Source organism: Myotis lucifugus, unplaced genomic scaffold, assembly GCF_000147115.1.
Source record: "Myotis lucifugus unplaced genomic scaffold, Myoluc2.0 scaffold_2, whole genome shotgun sequence".
Lineage (NCBI taxonomy): Eukaryota > Metazoa > Chordata > Mammalia > Chiroptera > Vespertilionidae > Myotis > Myotis lucifugus.
Genome location: NW_005871050.1, coordinates 23864832 through 23890489, shown reverse-complemented (window position 1 = coordinate 23890489; position 25658 = coordinate 23864832). Strand labels below are relative to the sequence as shown.

General features: G+C 38.0%; 2 protein-coding genes across 2 annotated transcripts in view; one reads left to right on the top strand and one right to left on the bottom strand.

Annotated features, from left to right (window-relative positions):
* Positions 1-25658, bottom strand: part of TRPC5 (transient receptor potential cation channel subfamily C member 5) — a 150339-nt gene that overhangs the window by 83844 nt on the left and 40837 nt on the right. The gene's annotated exons all lie outside the window — the stretch shown is intronic.
* TRPC5OS (TRPC5 opposite strand) lies at positions 18558-18908 on the top strand. The gene has a single exon (XM_006082308.1). The coding sequence runs from the start codon at positions 18558-18560 to the stop codon at positions 18906-18908; it is 351 nt and encodes a 116-aa protein (XP_006082370.1).

The window sequence follows — 25658 nt, the reverse complement described above, 5'->3', positions numbered from 1 at the left end:
ATTACCCTGTACTGGAAGGGACTAGTAAAACTATATAGGCCTATTTAAGTTTAACTAAGAACTTTTTTTTTTGCTAAGGAATCCTTAAGTGTTTTTAAAAATTTATCTTTATTGTTGAAAGTATTACAGATGTCCCCTTTTTTTCTGCCACTGATCCCCTTCACCCCACTCCTGCCCCCTCCCCAGGCCTTCACCACACTATTGTCTGTGTCCATAGGTTATGCATATATGCACAGAAGTTCTTTGGGCAATCTCTTCCCTGCCCCCATCTCTGAAATACATCAGTCAGTTGCATGCTTCAATGTCTCTGGTTCTATTTTGTTCATCAGCTTGTTTCGTTCATTAGATGCCACATGAGTGAGATCATGTGATACTTGTCTTTCTCAGACTGGCTTATTTCACTTAGCATAATACTCTCCAGGTTCCTCCATGCTGTCTCAAAGCATAAGAGCTCCTTCTTTTTTTAAAATATATTTTTATTGATTTCAGAGTGCAAGGGAGAGGGAGAGAGAGATAGAAACATTAGTTATGAGAGAGAATCATTGATCAACTGCCTCCTGCATGCCCCACACTGGGGATAAAGCCAGCAATCTGGGTATGTGACATGACCAGGAATCAAACCATGACCTCCTGGTTCATAGGTCAATGCTCAACAACTGAGCCATGCCACCTGGGCAGAGATCCTTCTTTTTTACAGCTTCACAGTATTTTATTTTGTAAATATACCACAGCTTTTTATCCACTCATCTCCTGATGGGCACTTGGACTGTTTCCATATCTTAGCTATTGTAAATAATTAATTTAGAACTTGATAAGGATGACAAAAATGATTAGCTGAGCCCAAGTGAACTCTCAATAGAAATTAATCAAATATATTTTACTAAAAAGTGAACATACAGTCATGTGTCACATAATGAAGTTACAGTCAATGTTAGATTGTATATACAACAATGGTCCCATAGGATTATAATGAAGCTGAAAAATTTCAACTGCCTAGTGATATCATAGCCATCCTAATTCACATGTTTGTGGTGATGCTGGTGTAGACAAACCTGCGTGGTCAGACATATAAAAGTACAGCAATACAATCATGCACAGTATATAACACTTGATAATGGCAATAAGTGACTATGTTACTGGTTTATGTATTTACTATACTTTGAATCATTATTTTAGAGTATAGGCTTTCTACTTATAAAAAATGTTTGCTATAAAACAGTATGTTGTGTTATGCTGGCAGCAACCTCGTCATATATTTTGTGTTTATGGTGTCTCCTAATTGCATAATTTTCTCTTGTGCTTGAATTAATCTCATGGTGTTTTGTACAGTAGCATGCTGTACAGGCTTGTAGCATGGGAGCAATAAGCTATGCCATATAGCCTGGGTGAGTAGTAGGCTATATATGCCATCTAGGTTTGTGAAAGTATACTCTATGATGTTTGCACAATGATGAAATTGCCTAATGATGCATTTCTTAGAATGTATCGCTGTCATTAAAAGTTGCATGACTGTACTGGTTTGGGAGTATATATTTTTATACTAATATAGCAAGGTTTTGGGGGCCAATCTCTCACTGCTAGGATATTGATGAAACCATTAGACAGGAATTCATGGTTCATGCTCTGTGCTGCATCCATCATCCCATTCTTGAATCATCAACTAAGGACTTCAATATCCTTTAACAGCCCAAGCCAGTATTCATCAAACTGGCTACTTCCTCACATAAGGCCTGATAAAAAAAATGTGGAGAGTTCACCAAGTGCTCAGAGTTTGGCCTTGTGATGCTTTTACTCCCTTTGTTGCAATTGTAGTGTGCCAGCTATCTCTTTTCTTAACCGCTGATTGCACATTATGTGCAAAAGCTGTAGATACATCGCCTGTACTTTCTTTTATATCTGTTACAAACTTGTTACAAAATATAGGTGTCCTAGAAGGAGTGGAACAGATCAGCTTTTCTTTTGTTTGACCTAAAACAACATAAATTTATTTCCTCCCAGTTCTGAAGGTCTTAAGTCCGAAGTCAAGGTGGTGGCAGGTTTGGTTCCTTCTGGAGGCTCCGAGGAAGAATCCATTCGATGCTTTTCTCCAGCTTCTGGGGGCTACAGGTAATCCTCGGCATGCTTTGGTTTCTTGTTGCATTGCTCCACTCCTTTCCTGAGTCTTCATATCACCCTGTCCTCTGTGTATTTTCTTCTCTTCTTTTCTCAATCTTTTCTTTTTTTATGTTTCAATTACAGTTTACATTCAATATTATTTTATTTTAGTTCGAGTGTACAGCATAGTGGTTAGACAATCATATACTTTACAAAGTGGTCCCCCTGATATTTCCAGGACCCAAATGGCACTATACGTAGTTATTAAAATATTATTGACTATATTTACTATGCTGTACTTTACATCCCCCTGACTGTTTTGTAACTACTAATCTGTATTTCTCAATCCCTTCACCTTTTAAACCCAGTCCCTCAAACCCCCTCCTCTCTGACAACCATCAGTCTGTTCTGTGTGTCTGTGAATTTCTTTCTGTTTTGTTTGTTCATTTATATTGTTCTTTAGATTCTAAATAGAAGTGAAATCATATGGTATTTGTCTTTCTTTGACCAACTTATTTCACTTAGTTGGTGATCACCAGAGTGGAGGGGATTAGTAGGAAGTAGAAGAGAGTAAAGGGGTAAATAAATGGTAATGGAAAGATAAATGTTTGTATTTTCTTTGTTTATTTTGTTCCTTAGATTCCACATATAAGTGGAATCATATGGTATTTTACTTTCTATGACTGGCTTATTTCACTTAGAATAATAATCTCCAGGTCAATCCATGCTGTTGCAAAAGGTAAGATTTCTCTCTTTTTTTATGGCAAGTAGTATTCAATTGTGTAAATGTACCAGTACTTTTTTTTATCTACTGATTTACCCATGGACACTCGGGCTGCTTTTCAATCTTGGTTGTTGTAAATAGCACTGCAATCAACATAGGGGTACATATATTGTTCTGAATCAGTGTTTTTGGTTTCTGGGAATATAAAGGTTATCTAGAGTCTAAACATAGTTAAGCTCTAGCTAGAATCTATTTAAGCTCTAGCCAGTGCCAACACCTAATTAAGTTCTAGTCAGAGTGTAGTTAAGGCCTAGCTGGGACCTAAATCTTAAAAAGGCATATTCAGAGTCTAGTTTAGGGATTGCTAGGTCTAAACCTAGTGAAGACTTAGCTCAGTTAAGGCCTAGCCAGGGCTTATATGTAGGGAAGTCCTCCTCAGAATCTAATTAAAGCCTAGCCAGTGACTAAACCTAGTTAAGTCCTAGTCCCAAATGAGTTAAGGTGAAGTCAAAGCCTAAATCTAATTAAGACCTAGTCATCCAAGTTAAGGGGTAGCCAGTCCCTAAGCCTAGTTAAGATTTAGCCAAGGTAGGGCCTTGCCAGCCCAATTAAGACCTAGTTAGGGATAAATCTGAGGTAAGGCTTAATCAGCCAGTTAAAATCTAGTCAGTGCTCAATTCTAGTTAAGATCTATTTGAATCCCAGTTAAGGTCTAGCCATGGACTAAGCCTATTTAAAATCTAGCCAAAGAATAGTTAAAGCTTATCCAAGGTATAAGTATAGAGAAGACCTAATCTGAGTTTAATTAAAGCGCTGCCTGGGTCTAAGGCCTTGCCAGAGACTAAATCTAGTAAATGTTTGGTCAGACTCTAGTCCCGGCCTACCCAGGGACTAAACCTAGTTAATACCTAGTCATTGCGTAGTTAAGGCCATCTCAGTTAAGGCCTATTCAGGCCCTTGACTTTGTTAAGGACTAGTCAAGACTTGTTATGGATTACTCAAGACTAGGGTAACCAACTTATTTCCATTTGCCCAAGACTACATATTTAGCACTGAAAATTCTAGAACTTGGAAAATCCCTTGGTCCCTGGCAAACCAGAGTCTTTGGTCACTTCAGTTGAGGCCTTTAAAAAAAACACGTTTATTTGCCTTGGAATTTATAGTTTAAAAAACACATTTTCAACATTATTATTTTTTATTATTATAGCAACCATTTGAAATAGGATCATCCTCCTCCTTAAAATACAGGTGAATAAACTCAGGTTTGGAGAGAGATGCCATACAGTTAATGTCAGAGGTAGAGTTTAAATCTATGTTTAAATTCAAAAGTCGTGCTATTTTTTAAAAATCTAAAGTAAAGGGGCATCTCCCCATAATTAAAACATATAAATCATGAAAGTAGTAATTGCTTAAGGTACTATCCTATTTTGAGATCATGAAAGCAAATCACAGTGAGCTTAAGTGACCTGCCCAAAGTAAGAAAACCTTTAGACTTGAACCCAGGCTTCTCTGCCTCCAAACCGAATATTCTTCCCCTAAAAATAATTTCTTTCTTTTATCCTTCCCTAGTATCAAAACCTTAAGTACCTGTCTGTGTGGCTGAGGTTATTGATGTCTTCATGTTTCAGTAATGTTTGTGTCCATGTATTAACTGAATCCATCAAGCATTTGGTAGATTGCACCTGTGTTACACTTCTGTTTTCAGTCTGAGGTTTATTTATTGAATCTAAGCTTGCTCTTTCATTAGGGCAGTGGTTCGCAACCTTGGTTGCACATTAGAATCACCTTTCCCAGGTGATTTCTGGGCCTCATTCTGGAGGATTCTAATGTGCAGCCAATGTTGAGAACCATTGCATTAGGGGATATTTATTGAGCCTGGTCACAGAGCTGATTTTGTAGTAGAGTCAAGCCTCAACCACTTGATTTGCTGTGGTCAAAGGACAAAGGCACTGAAGACAAGACTGGTCTACTTAGTGATTCTTGGGAGGGTTACTGGATACATACTTCCTTGTTGTAATGACATTCTGAGGATGAGGGAAAGAGATCAGACACCATCTTCGCTAATACTGTGGATTCAGCTGCCAGAAGGAACTGAGGACTTGGCTTGCCTTTTCCTGGCTGTGCCATTTCTGTCGCATCCTGTGAGCTTACCAGGGGTGACAAGTGTCTCTGTTAAAAAGCATGTATGTAAATATAGCTGTATCTTCCACTATGTTATACTGAGGACAAAATAGTTGCCACCCCTGCAGAATGTAGCAGCTTCTGGATTGGATGCCAATGGTAGCAGTATGCCAAGCATGAAGTATCCTGTTCCCCCCGCCCCCTGCCAAGGAAACACCAGTTTCATCTTCAGTGGTACATTTAAAGGGACAGTCTTTGCTCTTCATGTATGGCAGTGGCAGTTGGGGGAGAGCTTTCAACATAGTCCATCAGTGACTTAGGTGGTGGCACAGTGGAAGAGGCCACTAAAATGCACTTTAGGTAGCAGATGCCTTCTTGGACTACAATTTCCCCCTTTGCTTTGTTAGGTTGCTTTGGACAATTGTGCGGTTTAATGTGTAATACAAAAGGAAGGCAGAGCTGGCTAGAAAGAAACAAATGATTTATTCTACTGAGCAGCTGGTATATTCAAATGTTGCTTTCTTTCTTAGAGAGAGCACCATTTGGGAATGGCATCATTTTCTCTGACATTCACATAGTGATTCCCCCACACAAACTCGGGTCTTTAGATGACTTTTTATGTATATATTTCCATGATCTGGAAAATTCACACATTCAACTTCAAAGCGCTGGATTAATGGCATAAGCAGGACATGCTTCTGTTCTAACAAAAAAAATCTGGAAGGCCTTTCCTTAAGGACTAGGGTTTTTCAGTAAAGTTGGAGGCTCTGGGATGAGAGCACAGAACTGAGTTCCTGTTCTACCACATTCCAGCTTCCTGACTTTGGGTAGATTGTTTTGCCTCTCTGGATGTCAACTTTCTTTTAAAAAATATATTTTTTATTAATTTCAGAGAGGAATGGAGAAGGAGAGAGAGATAGAAACATCAATGATGAGAGAGAGTCATTGATCGGCTGCCTCCTGCATGCCCCACACTGGGGTTTGAGCCTACAACCCATGCATGTGCCCTGACTGGGAATCAAACCTGAGTTGTAGGTTGGCGCTCAATCATCTAGCCACACCAGCTGGGCTGATGTAATTTTTAAAAAAATGTTAGAGATAATAAATTATGTTATTTTTAACATACCCATGTTATATGGTAATTTGGAAAAAATGTAATGTGAAAACACTTAGAAAAAACTATAAAGCACTATAAAAAGTAGAAGAAATTATCAGTCCTATTATTAAATCAACAAACATTTATAGAGTACCCACTACATACCAGACAGTATTTTTGTACTTCAACAAAATAGAGATCACTACATTCATGGAGCTTACCTTCTAGAGAGGGGAGTCATAAAATAAAGAATAATCATAATAATTGCACTTCTGAGTATATATCAAAAGAAACACAAACCACTAGTTCAAAAGAATATACACAGCCTCATATTCATTGCAGCATTATTTACAATAGTCAAGATATGGAAGCAGCCTAAGTGCCCATCAATAAATGAATAGATAAAAAAGTTGTAGTGCATACATGCAATGGAATATTACTCGGCCATAAAAATAATGAAATCTTACCAGTTATGACAGCATGGCTAGATCTAGAGACTATTATGCTAAGTGAAATAAGTCAAACAGAGTAAGACAAATACCATATGATTTCACTTGTATGTGGAATCTAAAGAGCAAAATAAGTGAACAAACAAAACAGAAACAGACTCATAGATACAGAGAACAGACTGATGGTTGCCAGAGGGGATGCGGGTTGGGGGGCTGAGTAAAAAAGGTGAAGGGATTAAGAAATACAAATTGGTAGTTACAGAATAGTCAAGGGGATGTAAAGTACAACATAGGGAATATAGTCAATAATCCTATATAATAAAGAGGTAATATGCAAATTGACCATCACTCCAACACACAAAATGGCCGCCCCCATGTGGACACAAGATGGCCACCACAAGATGGCCGGCAGGGGAGGACAGTTGGGAGAGACCAGGCCTGAAAGGGAGGGCAGTTGTGGGGGGGACCCAGGCCTACAGGGGAGGGCAGTTGTGGGGGACTCAGGCCTGCAGGGGAGAGCAGTTCGGGGGGACTGGGCTGGCAGGGGAGGGAAGTTGGGGGTGACCAGGCCTGCAGGGGAGGGCAATTTGGGGGGGGGCCCTGGCCTGCAGGGGTGGGCAGTTAGGGGCGACCAGGCTGGCAGGGGAGGGCAGTTAGTGAGTGGCAATCGGGCCAGCAGGGGAGCAGTTAGTCATCGATCAGGCTGGCAGGGGAGTGGTTAGGGGGTGATTAGGCTGGCAGGCAGAAGTGGTTAGGGGCAATCAGGCAGGCAGGCAGGCGAGTGGTTGGGAGCCAGCAGTCCTGGATTGTGAGAGGGATGTCCAACTGCCCGTTTAGGATTGGGCCTAAATGGGCAGTTGGACATCCCTCAAGGGGTCCCAAATTGGAGAGGGTGCAGGCTAGGCTGAGGGACACCTCCCTCCCCTGTGCACAAATTTTGTGCACCAGGCCTCTAGTATTGTAATAACTATGTATGGTGCCAGGTGGGTACTTTAAATATCAGAAGGAACACTTGTAAAGTATACAAATGTCTAACCACTATGCTGTACACCTGAAACTAATAGAAAAATATTGAATGTAAACTGTAGTTAAAAATTAAAAAATAAAAATAAAGAGAATAATCATATTAAATAGGTAAAATATACAATATGTATAGAAGGTGGTAAGTTCTAAGAAAATTTAAATAGGAGAGACTCAGAAGTGCCAGTTTAGGAGGGGTTGTTCAATTTTTAAAAGGATGGTAAGTGTATTTCTCATTGAGAATGTGAAATATAAACAAAGGGTTTGAAGCAGGTGATGATTTAGCCATTAAGATATCTGAGTAAAAACCATTCCAGGCAGAAGGAATAGCCAGTGCAAAGCACTTAAAGAGGAAGTATGCTTGGTGAGTTTGGGGAAAGGAACCATTAGAAGAAGAGTGAAATGATCTGACTTACATTTTAAAGGGATCAGTCTGACTGTTGTGTTGAGAAGAGACTGGAGTAAGGCAAGGGGAATCCTGTTAGGAGGCTGTTGAAATAATTAAGTTGAGAGGTATATGATGGTGGCAAACAATGACAACATGTCATTGTGTTTTGAGTATATTTTGAAAGAAGAGGCAAGAGAGTATTCTGGTGGATTCACAATAGATTGTGGGAAGAAGAAGAGTCAAAGGTAAACTCAAGATTTTTTTTTTTTTTTTTTAGCCTGAGTCGTTAGAAGGATAGACTTGCCATTTCTTGAGATGGAGAAAGCTATAGGTGGAGTAAGTTTTGGAGGGAAGACTACAGATCCAGTTTTGGATATAGGTTATCGATGTTAAAAATCAGTGTAAAGGCAATTGGATACTCACATATGGGATTCTGGAGAAAGGTCTTAACTAGCTAAATCAATTTAAGAGTCATCTACATATAGTTGTTATTTACAGCCTCTATGAGAGCATCAAGGAAATGACTGTAGATGAATAAGAAGAAGACTTGGGGAGTGATGAATCATGTCAAATGCTGCTTATAGCACAAATAAGATGAGGACTGGAAATTGACTATTGGATTTAGGAGTGTGGAAGTCACTGGTGACTTAGACAAGGATAGTTAGGCGGAGTGACCATTGTATTTAAAGTATATTTTAGAACAGAATTACTTAACCTGTTAATGTCACAAGAGATGAGAGATATTTTGTTCTTGTTGAGCAAACCTGCTGTGAGACTCCCCTGCCTCTAGATAATATTTAAAAAAAGGAAACCCTGTAAGGAATCCTATAAGGTCAACTCCATCCAGCTTTTCACTTGAGCAGCATGCTGGTCTGGCATTGGAAGGGCTCTTGCCAAAGGGCTGTAGGGCCTTGGTGTGCTTTTCTGAACAACAAGCAGATACACAATGGAATTTGCTCTTTATCTATGTTTCAAATGCTAACCTTTGGCCCCTTTATGAGCCCTGAGAGATAGAGGAATGACATTTTCAGAGAGAAAGGAAACAAATTCATGCTCAAGGGCAAAACATTTTTCTTTTTAGGAGATTAAGAAATATTTTTTCTGCCCCACTTCCTCCAATTTATTCTGATTGTATCTATCTCAAAGGTCAGAATGGAGAAATTAATAAACAGGATACCATGGACTCTTGTCTTTTATTTTATACTCATAGATAAGCATATCGTCTTAATGGTGATTTTATTTTATTTTTATTTTTTAAAATATATTTTATTGATTTTTTACAGAGAGGAAGGGAGAGGAATAGAGAGTTAGAAAAATTGATGAGAGAGAAACATCGATCAGCTGCCTCCTGCATGCTTCCTACTGGGGATGTGCCTGCAACCAAGGTACATGCCCTTGACCGGAATTGAACCTGGGACCCTTGAGTCTACAGGCTGATGCTCTATCCACTGAGCCAAACCGGTTAGGGCTTAATTGTGATTTTAATGATCATTTAGGTTTTTGATATCTTTCCTCTTTGCTAGAGCTTTCTAACTGCAGGTATACTCTGGGAACAATAATATGTAGGGATGAGAACAATGAAATGGTTATCCTTGAGGGGACTTGTGGCCTATGATATACTTGGCAAGCCACCTACCATGGCAATATTGTGTTCTTGTTGACATCTTAACACTGCTCCTTATTTTGCTGGTGATTTGAAGCTTCCCAGAACATCACTAGGCAGATCACATTGTAAGTGACAGCACAGAGGGCCTGAGAGATGAAAGAATCAGATTCTCACTCTTGTTCTGTTACTAACCAGCTGTGTAATCGAGGTAAGCCACTTATCCTCTTTGGGTCTTCATTTTCTAATTGTAAAATAGGGATAATCCTTGGTGCACAGGATTATTATAAGAATCAAATACGTTAATGTATGTGAAAGTACTTGAGAATATAATTAACAGAAGAAGGAAACTGTAAAACACTGAAATGAGCTACCGAGGAAGGTTATGGAATCTTATTTTGAGATCATTAAAAACAGAAGCTTATCCTGTGGTGGATAAGAGGCAAGCACATTTGCAGGCAGAAGGAAGAAATATAGGACCTCTGATCTTTCAGGTGAAAGCATACTAGACACAGGGCAATGGCCTTCATTATTTTGCCTCAATGATTTTGCCAATTACTTTCCAGGTACATGTTTCCAAGGCATAGCCAGTTAATGCTTTGAAAGATTCATTGCCATAATACCAAGGGGAAGGCTTTCTCCATGTAGCTGGCAGTGTTTTGGAGGAGTAGTCAATGAGCAGTCCAAAGTGTAATCAGCTTTTGCCTGCCAGAGCTGCTCAGAAACAGAGTGAGCAAGCGCTTTGACGGCAAGAGGAAGTTAGGCTAGGAAGATCCACTAAGCCTCAAGGATTCTCTACTCGATTGGTCTCAGGTCTCCTGAAAGGCTTATGTGTGAACAAGAGCCACAAGACAGCCCTTTGGGGACAAGGACCTCTTAATGTTTTCCTCTGAGACAAGGAGAGCAATGAGAAGTAATGTCTGGGGGTGTTTTTAAAAAAATCTATATTAAATGCATGTATCCAAATGATACCGCAGCACTAGAAAAGGGTGCATTATGAAAAAAAATATTGTTTGTAAATAAGAAACTGGCACCTATACTCACCAAAGGCACATTTTAATTTCTCCCACCTAACTGCCTCTGTTCCCTTTGGATCTGAACTAATTTACCTTGTCCAATGCAGAGAAGCTTACTGACTGTAAACATAGGCCAAGAGGATTTGGATTCCTTTGCTCTGTTTCCATCCTACTGTTAGACACTTATTACCAGTTAGCCAGTTATGAGCATCACAAAATAGCAGGGTAAGACTGTCAGCAAAGAGCCAAATGGTAGCTTTTGATTAGTTGTGTTGACAAAAATGTCATAACAGTGAGATTAATAAAAATATATGGGGTTAGATATTCTAGTTATCAGATGGAGAACATGGCCTCTGCCCCAGCTATCTTTCTGAGCTACATGTAAGATGTGGGTTATTTCATCTTGCCTTAATTTACAACTCTATCTAGCTATAAGGACCTCTTTCTTTACTTAGCACTACCCTAGCAGGAAGTAGAGCCACAGGGGCCAAAGGTACAAGTCTGTACCTTCAGACTTCATTCCATTTTCCTGTGATGACTGGGTTACTCACCCTAGAAAGACTCTCATCACTTTCTGATGGTCCTTACTGGCTTTATAGGAAGGAGACCCCAAATAAAAAATAAAATTATTTTATATATACCATTCATATGGTGAAGCATACAAATTATAAGAGTATAGTTGAATGCTTTTTTTAAACAAATGTAATCATATCAAGACATAGAACATTTCCAGCAACCCCCACCTAGAAGTAACCACTGCATTCACTTCTTTTCTATCTTTTCCTTTGCCTATTCTTAAATCTCACTTATATAAATGAAATTTATGTGATACACACTTTAATGCATCTGGTTTCTTTCAACATTCTTGTACATGTATTTTTGTGGACATTTTACTCTTTTATTTTGGTTAGATACTTAGGAGTAGAACTGCAGGGTCATGTAATAAAACTATGTTTAGTTTCAGTGCATACTGTGAAACACTTTTCCAAAGTAGTTATACCAGTTAACACGTTCACCAGCCATGTATGAGAGTTCCAGTTGCTCCATGTCCTTCTTGGTACTTGATATTGTCAGTTCTTTCAATTTTAGCTATTCTGGTTGGGTTTGTATGTCTCACTGTAGTTTTAATTTGCATTTTATTCATAAGTAATAATAACGAAAATTTATTCATATGCTGGTTGGACATTTAGATGTTCTCTTCTGTGAAGTGCCCTTCAAATTTTTTTCTACTTTTTAAAATTGGATAGTCTGTCTTTTTTCTTGTTGATTTGAAGGAGTTTAAAAACATATCTATATGCAGGATACAAGTTAGATATATGTATTGTGGATATTTTCTCCCAGTCTGTGAGGCTTTTCCGGCTCCTAAGGCGCCTTTTGGTAAATGAAAGTTCTTAATTTTAATGAAATCCAATTTATTAACCTTCTTCATAGCTAATGCCTTTTGTATCGAATAAGAAATCTTTGCCTACCAAATGTAATGAAGATATTTGCCTATGGTTTTGTCTAGAAGATTTAATGTTTTACCTTTCATATTTACAGGTATTATCCATTTCAACTTATTATTATTATTATTATTATTATTATTATTATTTTTAGTGGTCATAGCATTACTTTGATATCTGGTGTGAAGTGTCATGGTTCCACTGATTTATTTGCTTGTCCTTGTGCCAGTGCCATGCTGTCATAATTACTGTAGTTGTACAGCTAGCCTTGATAGATGATAGTATATGTCCGCCAATTTTGTTCTTCTTCAAGATGTTTTGGCTATGCTAACCCCTTTATATATCTTCATGAGTTTTAGAATCACTTTGTCCAAAGTGCCCTTTGGGGATGGTTTTGAGCTTATTAACTTATTAGCCACCTCAGGTGCTCCCACCCTTAAAGTTGAGGTAAGATTTTGAGGCAGAGAGTGGCAGTGTATTTATGGCATTTACCCTCCCACTACCGAAAATTTATCTCTGAAGTACCGCGAGACTGCGGTACATTTCCCTGAGACTTTCACTTTTAGGCGCCAGCCTAAAACTCAACTAACTTCAGGTAAGGAAAACCAGCTCTGTATTTCAGGCTTCTCAAATTTCCAATCATTATGCTAGTCTCAAATTTTATGCAAATTTCTCCTTTTCCTTAGTAGAGTCATTCAGCCTTGGGGCCAAACCTCATCTTCAACTTGTACCCAGAATTAGCAACTGTCTCATGACTATCAGCTCATGTAGGAACGGCTTGTAGTTCTCTGAAATTTTAGTGCAGCTTGTCCTTGTTTCCAAAGATCATGGATCTCTGTAAGCCTATCAAATTTGCTGTTTATTCTTTTTTGTTGTTTTCTAGTTGTGACAGGAACATCCATATTCCATTTGAAAGTGCAAGTCCGGGAAACGTTTAGTAGGCAGCGCCTTGACCCTCTCATCCATCTCATCTCTATCACAGGTGAGTAGTTTATGTGTTTGGCCCAATTCAGTAGGTCAGTGGAGGGGCAGATAAAATGGACGGCAACATTCCTGTAACAAATGATGTGGATCCCTGAGGGATTTATCAGGCTCTCTCTATCTCTTTGCCTTGGGACTCACTGTCCTAAGAATTTGTAATTCAGCCAGTTTCCAAGGTTGGCAAATTATATTAACATTCTCAGTTCTATTCTGGTTTAGAATGAGATGTTGTCTTCGGTGCAAATAAGGCAAATTTTGCTCCCGTAGGCACCTGAATTTATGCCTCTGGCAAAGGACTTTAGGAGTCAGACCTAGGCTGATTTCCAGTTCTGCAACCTTACCATTTGGCTATGGGCAAGTTAATTTATCTCATCCTCCATTTTTTTCCATCTGTAACTTTGTAGCATTATTGTAAGAATTAAATGTATTAATATAAGAAAAGTGGATTTCACAGTGCTTAAAATATAGTAGGTCTTCCAAAAACATGAGCATTTATTAGATAGTTATTTATGGGCATGTCATTTCATCTGATATATAGTTCATGAGGCTGGGGATTATGTTTGGTCGCTTTAGGGGGGAATAAAATTTACATACAATGATATGCACAAATCTTAAAAGTACCATTCTATGAGTTTTGACAAATACATACTCCTGTGTAATCCAAAACTCTATCTAAAGCATGATCATTACCATCAACCCAAAAAGTTCTCTTATGTCTCTTCCCAATCAATTTCCACTTCCCTAGATGTAACCACTATTCTGATTTTTCTACCATAGATCATTTTGTATTTTATAGAATCACATATGAATGGAATCATACAATATGTATTCCTCTTTTGTGTCTGATTTATTTCTTTAAGTATAATCTTTTTGATATTCATCCATGTTGTCCCTATCAGTAGTGGCTTTCTTTATATTGCAGATTAGTATCATATTGTATGAATGCACGTTTATATATTCATTCTCCTTTTGATTGACACCTGCACTCTTCATTTTTTGGGGGGAAGGGTATTATGCATAAGGCTGCCATGACCAGTCTCATAAAAGTCTTTTTGTAAACTTCCATTTTTTGGGTAAATACCTTGGAGTGGAATTGCTTGGACTGCATGCTTAATTAAGGTGCTTGCTTAATTAAGTAAAACAACTTCCAGATGATTTCAAAGAGGTTGAAAACCAGCAATATGCGAGAATTCTGGTTGCTCTACATCTTTGCCAACATTTGATATTATTAATCTTTAATTTTAGCCAGTTTAGTGACTGTGCTGTAGTATCTTACTGTGATTTTAATTTGCATTTCCATGTTGATTAGTGATGCTGAATATGTTTCCAATACCCTTTGTAATACTTTATCTTGGAGATATTACAGGTTCAGTTGCAGACCACACAATAAAGCAACTATTGCAATAAAGTGAGCCACATAATTTTTTTCAGTGCATACAAAAGTTATGTTACACTATACTGTGGCCTATTAAGTGTGTGATAGCATTATGTCTAAAAAACAATATACATACCTTTATTAAAAATGCTTTATTGCTAAAAATGCTAACCATCATCTGAGCCTTCAGTGATTCATACATTTGTTTGCCGGTGGAGTGTCATACGTTGATGTTGATGGCTGCTGACTGATCAGGATGGTGATTTCTGAAGGTTGGGGTGGCTGTGGCAACTTCTTAAAATAAGACAACAGTGATGTTTGCCTCATTGAGTTATTCTTCCTTTCCTGATTTCTCAAATATCACTGATCACAGATCACCATAATAAATATAATAATAATAATGAAAAAGTTTGAAATATGACACAGAGATACAAAGTGAGCAAATGTTGTGCTCAATCCAGGGTTCCCACAGACTTTCAATTTGAAAAAAAAAACCCACACTATCTGTGAAGCACAATAGAGTGAAACACAGTAAAACAAGCTATACCTGTATTTATTTTTTTCCCTTTGTGAAATCATTTGGCCATCTGCAAAATTGGTTTGTTTGTTTTTACTTTTGAGTTGTACAAGCTCTTTATATATTCTGGGCACAACTTCTTTGTCAGATATCTGTTTTGTGAATATTTTCTCTCAATTTGGGGATTACCTGCTCATTTTACTGTGTGTTTTGATGAATTAGTTTATTTTTATACCTCCTGCTATCCTCATGCATGGTTCAAACTTGATACTATTTACTGAATAAAAGAGCTGAAAGTTGTTCCTCCCGCATTTCCTTCCTTCCTTTATTTAGCAACACTTACTGATTACCTACTACGTTACAGCCCCTCTTCTGTGCTTTTGAGGATACAACAAAAAACAAAACAACACAAGTTTCCTAATCTCATGGCACTTGCATTTTGACCTATAGGTATATGGTGGTAGGACAGGAGATAGAAAAACAAATAAACAAGAAAATAGAGGTAATTATAGGTACCATAATATAAAAATGCACGGTATTACTAATGATAAAGGGATGATTAGGGGCCTTTTTCAGGTTGGAGGGTCAAAAATCTGAAGAGATGATATTTAAACTGAGACCAGAATAAGAAGAAGCCATTTTTTCCTGAGTGAAAGGGATCTCAGGCAGAGGGAACTGCTTATGAAAAGGTCCTTAGAGTGATTTGGGGACTAGGCACAAACTATACAAAATGCTCCTTTAGGCAAGCTAAGGTGTCAAGGATTGGTTGCTTTGGAAATTATCATAACTGGAATAAGCTGATGCTATACTGTTACTCTTTCTTAGTACTGCAGTTCTTAGTAGTTTCTCAACATCTTCCCTAACCTCCACCCCACCCCCTGCTCCTAGAGTCTAAGATGTTTTGAAGATAGGAATTGTGGATTAGCTAACACAATGGTCATCTGGGTTAAGGCTAGGTCAGGAAATTTTTCCCATCAAAGGTAACCAAGTGATAGATGAAGTAAATCAAGGGTTGCATAAGTAATAAGTAACTAAATTTGTCTTTATAAGATAATAAAATATGAAATGTTCTACCTCTACTTTTTATATTTAGATTGTGCAATGTGAGAGTCTATAAATAAAATATCAATTTGATAAGTGGGATATAATTGATTTCTAAATTTTTCCCAGTTTATAGAGAGATGAAAGAAAAGATGATGGGAAGGGATAGTGGAAGATGGAGACAGAAAGTGAAATAGAATGAAAAGCATAGGTGAAGAAATGGAGGTATATCAACCAAGAAGAAGAGTGAAAGAGTTCTAGAGGGAGGTAGAGTAGCTGAGAAAAAAAAACTGGATGAAAGGGAAACCAGAATTTTAGTCTTTGTGTGTGTTCCTATCACCCTTGCATGACCTTGGGCTATGGGCACCATAGTAGGTTATTGTTTCCTTTGAAAATGTGATGGTGCCCTCTAGTAAAATTTAGCACATACTTTTCTTCTGTGTTTCCCTTCTGATGAGCTGATTCAGTTCTACACTAATGCCAAATTCCTTGTATGATTTATTTCCCTTTGAATTAATAAAACAAACTGCTATGCCTCTACTACCCGTTCTCCCATGCTTCAGATGGAAAGTTGCCTATAACCAAAATAATGCCTTCTGGTCCTCATGGATTGGACCACTATTATAGGGCAAATCCCGTTTCTACTGTCAGGATTTTGGACCAAAAAATAGTGTGGTTCTGACAGGACTTATGCTAAGTACAGATAGTTTATAACCTAGTGGGTCAAACTAGGCCCTGTGGAGACAAGCAAGTTCCATGTGAAAATCATAGACCATCTGGCTGATGACTTACTGTACTCCAGTAAAGGCCTAAGGAGTACAATTAGCTGGGCATCATTCTGGTCAGAACTGCTGGAAATAGGGCAATAACAGATTTGGAATTATCCTAAAGGAGTGCGATGGATGACTGCTTCCTGATACTCTCCATTAGAAGAAGCTTGACTGAGATTGGAGAGAAAAAAAGCATCCTAATATGCAGGACTGATAGCTAGAAATTTAATATGTATACATGTCCAAGAAAACAATTAGTCAAAGTATATAGCTACACCGATCAGCCATGAACTGAAGATATATGCTGTAATTTAAAAATTATAGACTGAACTATAGCAGGAGCAGCAATCCTGTAAAGGGAGATATGAAAATAAACCAATGAAGGGAATTTAGCAGTTTATGTAGGATATGCACTAGATCATCAGACTGGAAAGACAGAACATTCTACTTAAAAGGAAGCAATTGGATACCCCAAAACTAATGTAGACTCTGCAATATTGGGGACTCTAAGTCCCAAGTCAGTTCTCTTGTCAGTTCATTCTAAAGTTGCAGGATTGGCATATGAAACCTCTGGGCATATGGAATGAATGTCCTAGGTAAGCAGAAGAGAAAGAATAAAGTAAAAGCAACTATGAATCAAACAAGCAAACAAGTAAGCAATATGAGGTATGTCAAATGAGTAAAAACTTGAATCTTCGACAATATATTTTTTTATTAAAATATACTTGACATGCAGTGTTATATTAGTTTCAGGTGTACAACATACCGATTTGACATTTATATTCCTTACAATGTGGACACCACAATAATTCTACTAACCATCTGTTACCATACACTTATTATGATAATATTGACTATTTTCCCTATATATTACCACATATAGTATATCTCTATGACTTATTTGTTTTATATATAACTCATTTTTTAAGGGAAGTGGTGGTGGTAAACCAGACAAACATGACAGGTAGATTATATTGGGCCAATTCCTAGATGTTTAAACAAAGAATATTGCTTTACAGAAGCATAAGCCCTTAGAAAGACTTGCAAAGCACACCAGACATGCAGATGAGAATAGTATGACCATGGCTTTTAGACAAAGTTAGAGGAACTATATGCCATATATGGAATATTGGCAGCAATAAGAAATAACCAAGGAACTAATTTTATAACAGAAATTGTCCAAAATTTGTAAAAGAGAAAATGTTGGACTTTAATTTACCATAAATTTCCTAGGCTGCAGAGGCAATTGGAAACTTTGATGAATGGATTCTTAAAAACATAGAAAGAATTTATCAGCACCAGATATAAATGGCGACGAGACACAGATGTTAATAAAGACAGAATTAACTGAAAGACTCTGAGTGGATGTATCTTCCTCAATAGAGTTGTTCAAGAAAGATAGACAAACTACCTATGCTCACTTTGTTCTCAAATCCTCTAAGAAGAGATAAAGACCATGAAATGTTTAAAGGAGAATATAAGTAGTAGATTCTTATAAGGTCCTCAAAAGAAGAGGATCAATAGCTAGGGCTACCCTTTCAACTTTATCCTGTAGTCAGAACCTGTAGGATTGATAAAGGCTCAAAGATATTAATCTTTATATTTCTATTTTCTATTATTAGATCTGCTTTGCTGTTTTCTTTTGGCTGTGACAATCTTCCAGATTGCCATTATAGTAGCAATTCACCACCGGTACCAACAAGAATACCATATGTGATTTTGTGGGAGGTTCACCAACTTTATCAAAAATTGTTATAGGACCACTGGACTCATTCTGTACTTGATCATCATAATTATATCAACAGCCTGATTTCTGGACCAACCAACCACAGAACCATCGTCAGCCCCACAGGATTCATTGTCGCCAAGAGTCCATTTGCTGCAGCTTTTACGATTATTTTATCTTCTGAGAAGAACAGCATGGAGTCTCTGTCAATCCCTGAACTAATTAGTGGACTTATTGATTGTGTTGCTCAGTTAATAAGAATAGCTGAAGAGATTTTGCAATTATTTTCACAGGAACAAGTTCCTTGTGTAGAGCAAAATGAGGTAGCAGAACAAAATGAGGTAGCAGAACAGGTAGAAGTAGATTCCTCTCCTTCTGAGGAAGGTTCACTACCAGACCTCGCTGACTTTTCAGACTTGGAATCAATACTTACAGTAAGAGAAGAAGAAGATCTAATGTTTGATGTAGATCAAGCTATGTTTGACATGGAAAACGTATATGATGATGTACTCGCTGGTATAAATGATGATTTAAGAAGTGGATGAAAACTCACCAGCATTTTTCAAACAGTTTCTTTTTTTGTTTCTAATATTTTCTGAATATTAGTAATAAGAATTTTCTCCTAGTTTAGTATATTTTCCTTACTAATACCATATAGAACCAGTAATATTTGATTTAGTTACAGCAGGTGCTGGTCTCTTTTCTTCATTGTACTTATTTTAAAAACTCTGACGTTAGTGAAATGGATCTTTCTTTACCTGTACTTGTTCTCCTGCTAAGATTCCTGATAAGAGGCTCAAAAACAAGGAGAATAAACTCCTCACCTAACAATGTAGTGAAGACCTGATGAACTCTATCACATCTTGAGACCTGATTTCATTGTTCTACAATGAATGGAAACCGAAAGGGCATATTCCCCAGGATGGCCTTATAGTGAATATATCTACATTAACAGGACAATATTGGGATACTTTTATTTAAAAAGATGTAACTTCTTACTTAAAAAGGCCTCCATACTAGGCCTTTAGGAAAGTGTGTCAACCATTGGATTCTATAGCAGACTAGGGGAAAAAATTCTGGAAAAGCAGCATCTACCAGATACTAAAACTTCAGAAAGGTTTTCAGATAACTTCTGCAGGGGAGAAAGTTTTCAAAAAGCTGAGGCCAAGAGGTTGCAATGCAGGACTATTTCCTCAAATGCAGGCCCACATTGAACTACTCTGCAACATTGTTCTCCAAATGGAAATGGCAAATTTTACCAAATAACGAGAGAAGTACTAGTACTAGAAGGGCTAGATAAAGCTCTATAAGGACTAGTCACCAATGGAAAGTCAGATACTTATGGCATAGACTTAGAGATCATGGTCCACAAGTAGTAGTGGATAAAATATATCTTCTTAAGTATAGTAAAATTTTTTAAATATGTTTTTGTTGATTTTTAGAAAGAGAGGAAGGGAGAGAAATAGAGAGAAACCTCAATGAGACAGAAACATCATCGATTGGCTGCCTCCTGCACATACACCCCTCACTGGGTATTGAGCCTGAGACCTGGACATGTGCTCTGACCAGGAATTGAACTAGTGGCCTCTTAGTTCATGGGTTTGCGCTCAACCACTGAGCCACATCTTCTGGGTGGGTATAGTGAAATTTACAAAGAATAACTGATAGGCTTATTATAGTGAACCTGCTGCAGCCTTGACATAAAACTTTTAACGAACACTATTTTTCTCATTAGTTCATTTTGTTCATTAGATCTCATATATGAATAAAATCATATGGTACTTGTCTTTCTCTGACTAGCTTATTTCACTTAGCACAATGCTCTCTAGATCCATCCATGTTGCCGCAAAGGGTAAGATTTCCTGCTTTTTCATGACCAAGTAGTATCCCATAGGGAGCAGGCTGAGAGCTGTCAGGGGTGGGTGCCTGGGTGGTTGTAGATGGAGGGATTGAGCAAAAAACCCCCACAAACAAACAACAACAAGTCATGGACATAGACAACAGTGTGGTGATTGCATGGGGGTTGGTGGGGTTGGTGGAGGAGGGTATAAGGGGGATAAATGGTGATGGATAGAGACTTGACTTGGGGTGGTGAACACAATACAGTGTACATATGATGTGTTGTAGAATTGTGCACCTGAAACCTGTATAATTTTGTTAATCAGTGTTACTCCCAAAATTCAATAAAAAAGAAATATAAACTATCTTTAAAAAAAGAAATTTTAACTATTGAGAGATGGAAACAGTATGAATTTAAACAAAGTTTTAACTGGTATTTAGCCACAATAATCCTACGCATACCAGAAGGGGAAAATGTAATAGTTAGAGGGCCCCCATATCAAAACAAAGAGGGGTCAAATAAATGTGTGGGAAATTCACTGATCATACTAATTCCATGCCATACAGTATCCTTGCTCTCATTTGGAAGAATAACTACCCTTCAGGTAAGTCCATGGACACTTGTATTCCTTTTAAGAGAACGACCTTTGCATCTCGTAACATGGGCAACAACTTTGTAAAGACATAAAAATATACCATTAGGCATAGTAGTATGACCAAATTACGAAGAAGTGACATATAGAAGTCAATCCACACTGGTAGAAACCAGACTATACCAATTCATATAAAGTCCTAAGGCATATTATAGTCAAAAGGATTAAAAGGCATTTAATTCAGATAATATCACAGTTAACCAACATGACAGATGCTGCATCTAATATAGAAGTCTGCATACACAAATAATTGGTTACCTTTAAGGGTAGATGGGGGAAATTATAGACTATACAAACAGGTTTTATTTGGATGAACAGTAGCAGGAGAAACATAACTACTGAATTTCAGGGCAAGTTTAGTTAACAAATTTAGGAAAGAGACTGCTTTATCAAGAAAAAACACCACAGACCCTTTTGAAAGCTCAGAATTTATGGAGCGGCTCAAACATATTAGTATGAAAAGTTTTACAATAATAGACTGCTATATGGAAAGATTGATAGAGTTGATGAGGATACAGGAGAATTAGAGGGAGTGTACAATGACACAAAGAGAAGAAATAAAAATGATATCATTAAGCAATTACTATAGATAATTACAGGCCATATCACACAGCAGCTTGAGGAAATTTGATGCTGTAATAACTGGACAAACTGAGCCTTAATTTTTTCAGTGTAGGGGACTCTAGATATACAGTATTTCCAAAATTTTCAAATAAGAGATGTGCAAAAGGGGAATGCTAAATTAACCTAACTGGAGCAGTAGAAAAGCAAGAAGAATGTATATCCTACCATTCCAATAAAAATGATTTTATAAGGAAGATTAGTGATAATAGTTAATCAAGGAAATCTATACATGTAGCCACCAAGAAGAATAATACAGGCACTGGATAGAAGTTAATAGATAGAATCTATACTTTTAAAAATAATAAGTTTTTAATTTTTATTGAAGTATAGTTGGCATACAATAGTATATTAATTTCAGATACACAACACAGTGCATCAACTTTTATATACTTTATGATGTAATCACCACACTAAGTCTAGTAACCATCTGTCTCCATGCTGAGTTATTACAATATTATTGACTACGAGAGGCCTGGGGCATGAAATTTGTGCATGGGCTAATCGCCCCCAACTGCCCTCCCCTGCAGGTCTGGTTACCCTCAACTGCCCTCCCCTGCTGGCCCAATTGCTCCCAACTGCTCTCCCCTGCAGGCCTTGTTGCCCCCAACTGCCTTCCCCTGCTGGCATGATTGCCCCCAACTGCCCTTCCCTGCCAGCCCGATGGAGCCCATCTGCCCTCTCCTGCTGGCCCGATCACACCCAACTGCCTTCCCCTACAGGTCTGGTCACCCTGAACTGCCCTCCCCTGCTGGCCTGGTTGCCTCCAACTGCCCTCCCCTGCCAGCCCAATCGCCACCAACTGCCCTCACCTGCCGGCCTTGTCACCCCCATCTGATCTGACCCCCCCTGCCGGCCTGGTCACCCCCAACTACCCTCGCCTGCAGGACTGGTCACCCTCAACTGCCATCCCCTGCTGGCCCTATCGCCCCCAACTGCCCTCCCCTGTGGTCCTGGTTGCCCCAAACTGCCCTTCCCTGCAGGCCTGGTCACCCCTCAACTTCTCTCCTCTGCCAGCCTGATTGCCCCCAACTGCCATCCCCTGCCAGTCCGATCGCCCCCAACTTCTCTCCCCTGCTGGCCATCTTGTGGCCGCCATCTTGTGGTGGCTATCTTGTGGTGGCCATCTTGTGACGACATGGGGGCGGCCATCTTTTGATGATGTGAGGTCGTCGTGCGAGGGACACCTAGGCTATTATTGGTATAAATATTCCCTGTGCTGTACATTACTACATCTCCATGGATTATTAATTTTTTTAACTGGAAATTTTTACCTCATAATCCCCTTTATCTTTTTCTTTTCTTTCATGTCCCCATCCCCTCTGGCAACCATCAGTTTGTTCTCTATTTTATGAGTTTTTCTTTGTTTTGTTTGTTAATTTTTTAGAGTCCAAGTATCAGTGAAATCATATGGTATCTGTCTTTCTCTGACTGACTTATTTCACTTAGCTTTAATTAAAAGTTTAGAAACAACCAGGGAATATGTAAACTCTGCACTAGAAATTTGGACTTTGGGAAATTGGGCTATAATTTTGTGTCAAAATAAAAAAAAGCATAAATACTTGAGCAAGATCATGAAACATACCCGAGGGGAGTCCATAATTTGCTACAAATTCTATTTGACGAGTAATTGAACTGTAAATGGACAGATCTGGTGTTCCTCAAATATAGATACTGAAGGGTAGCTATTTCTCCTACTAGAATTCTGGAATATGAACTTTATACAATTCTACAATCGTTCAGTGTGAGCTTATTAAAACTGCTAGTATTAATCAGAGAACACAAGCAACCATGCTAACTCAGGCAAGTCATTAAATAAACCAAGAGGAATCTGTGAGACTCTTCCAGACCTTGAAACAAGATAAAGATTGAACCAGCCTATAAAACAACAAATGGTTAACATGGTCTTTAGGTATCAAAGCAGAAACATGCTACAACTCTGTAATACGTGGCTAGCCACTTGGTAAGTGGGTCACCTGGAAAGATTGTACTATAATGACACCTCAGGAATAGAAAAAATATATTTCAATGTTTGCTTTGATTATGTGATTGTATGTGTTTAAGAACCAGGTTAAAATGTAACCCTGCTTCAAGCAATGACTTTTGTATTAAGTATGATTATTCTTTGGAACAGAATTAGAAATAGAATCAATAGTGATAAGACATAAGTGTAGGATATAAGAAAATACTTAGGAACAAGAGCTAGTAGGGAATGTATTTTTAGGAGAGAAAAGAAAAATAATAAGTTGCCAACAGTTATGCAGCTGTTTATGGTGGAAAGCCGTGGCATAGAGTTAGTTCCTAAGCAGGTTTATGAACTTAGCTTTGTTTTTGTCATATGCAAATTAACCAACCCTAAGTTGTTGATACTGATAGAAATAACCGTCTGACAATTGGCACAAGTCATGCACTTAAAACCCAATTAGAAGGAGATATAGTAACTAACTTGCCAGTCTACTGACTGGATGCCTCTGACTGGAATCTGGCATATCTCCTCCAAGAGAACGAAGAGAGTGCTGGTTCTTTATCCAAACTAGCCCTTTTTTTGGATTTAAAATTTTTTATTGTAGTTACTTTAGTTAATAAAATTATATAGGTTTCAGGTGTACAGTTCTATAATACATCATCTATATATTGTATTGTGTGTTCACCACCCAAAGTCAAATCTCCTTCCATTTCTGGCTTGAGACCAACACTAAAGCCAATTCTTGTACTGCGAGGAGGGATAGAGAGGGAGTCAGGTTCATCATTCTGAGACCAAGTTAAAGGTGTGAAAACCAAGGGACTTATACTGGTAGATGGCAATGAATTAGGAAGTACAAGTCTTCATCCTGTGTGCTTTAACTAAAGTATGTGGGAAATTGTGATTACACAGTTACATACTTGTGTGTGATGATTACTGCCAGTCATTAGCTATTGAATCACACCATTTTGTAGTTATGTATTTTAACAGATTTTAACTAACAAACTCACAAATCAAAGAACTTGTAGTTATTTTAATTACTTGGTGGTGAGTTTGGGGACTACCAAACAGGCATATAAGAACCCCACTCAACAAAAGGTGGAGTATACTCAGAGAATATTGTACCAGGAGTCTGAAGTTCCACTTCTGGCTTTGTCAAATAATCTTGAACAAATCTCTGAAATATAGTCTTTTCTTGTTTGTAAAATGGGAGTTAAAATAAATTTTCTGTCTACTTTCAAAAATGATAGAGTTTTCAATAGCCTTGGTATGATAGATCTGACAATGGGACAAATATATGAAATATTTTTTTAGAAATATCTGAAAATGACTATATGACAATACTTGTTAAGTTTATGTGACACGCAAGGATTATCCAATAGTTTTACTAGAGATTAGCACTTCTTACGTGTCTTTGAAGATATAACCTCATGCTCAAACTAGAATTAGGCATGGAATCAGGTGTGAAAACAAGACACATGTTCTCTTTTAGTTCAGTTATCCCATTCCCATCTACAATTTGTTTCTCCTTTGAATAATTCTGGCACTGGAAGATAAATCTTGTCCAGGTTTTTTTCAGGGCCTGAAGCTCATCTGGAAAAACTTGCCGTTAAAAAGATGTCTCCAACTTGTTTAGGGGCTCCCAACATGAAACCTTCAAACCAAATGTGTTCACCAGACCCTGGAGTGTGACTCACTTAAGATGTTAATTATTTTTCTTCTTGATGAGTAAGCACAAATAAACTGCATGCCTCCAAGGAATTTGAGGAATTTTATCAAACAGAAAAGCTGAGTTTATTTTCTCTCTATATTATAGAAGGATAAGATTAGTTTTCATTCATTTATTTGTGTCTGATATAAAGATTAGTTTGCCTAGTTCTATAACATCATACATAAGGAGAATTGTTATATGAAAATTAGTGCTCAAGTATTTTGCATAATATAAAATAAGTTATCAATATCACACTTTTCATGCTTGTGGCCTTAAGTACTGTTTGTATGTTTCATTTAAAAAAAAAAACATTCCTCAGCCAATTGATTTTTTTTAGAGAGAGTTGAAGGGAGGGTAGGAGGTGGGGGGGGAGAGAGAGAGAGAGAGAGAGAGAGAGAGAGAGAGAGAGAGAGAGAAACATCAATGTGAGAAGAACACATGGATTGATTGCCTCCCCCACTCACCCCAATCAGGGCCAGGGATTAAACCTGCAATCCAGGTATGTGCC

Coding starts and splice junctions, on each gene's coding strand:
- TRPC5OS (XM_006082308.1), top strand. CDS start 18,558: ATGGAGTCTCTGTCAATCCCTGAACTAATTAGTGGACTTATTGATTGT.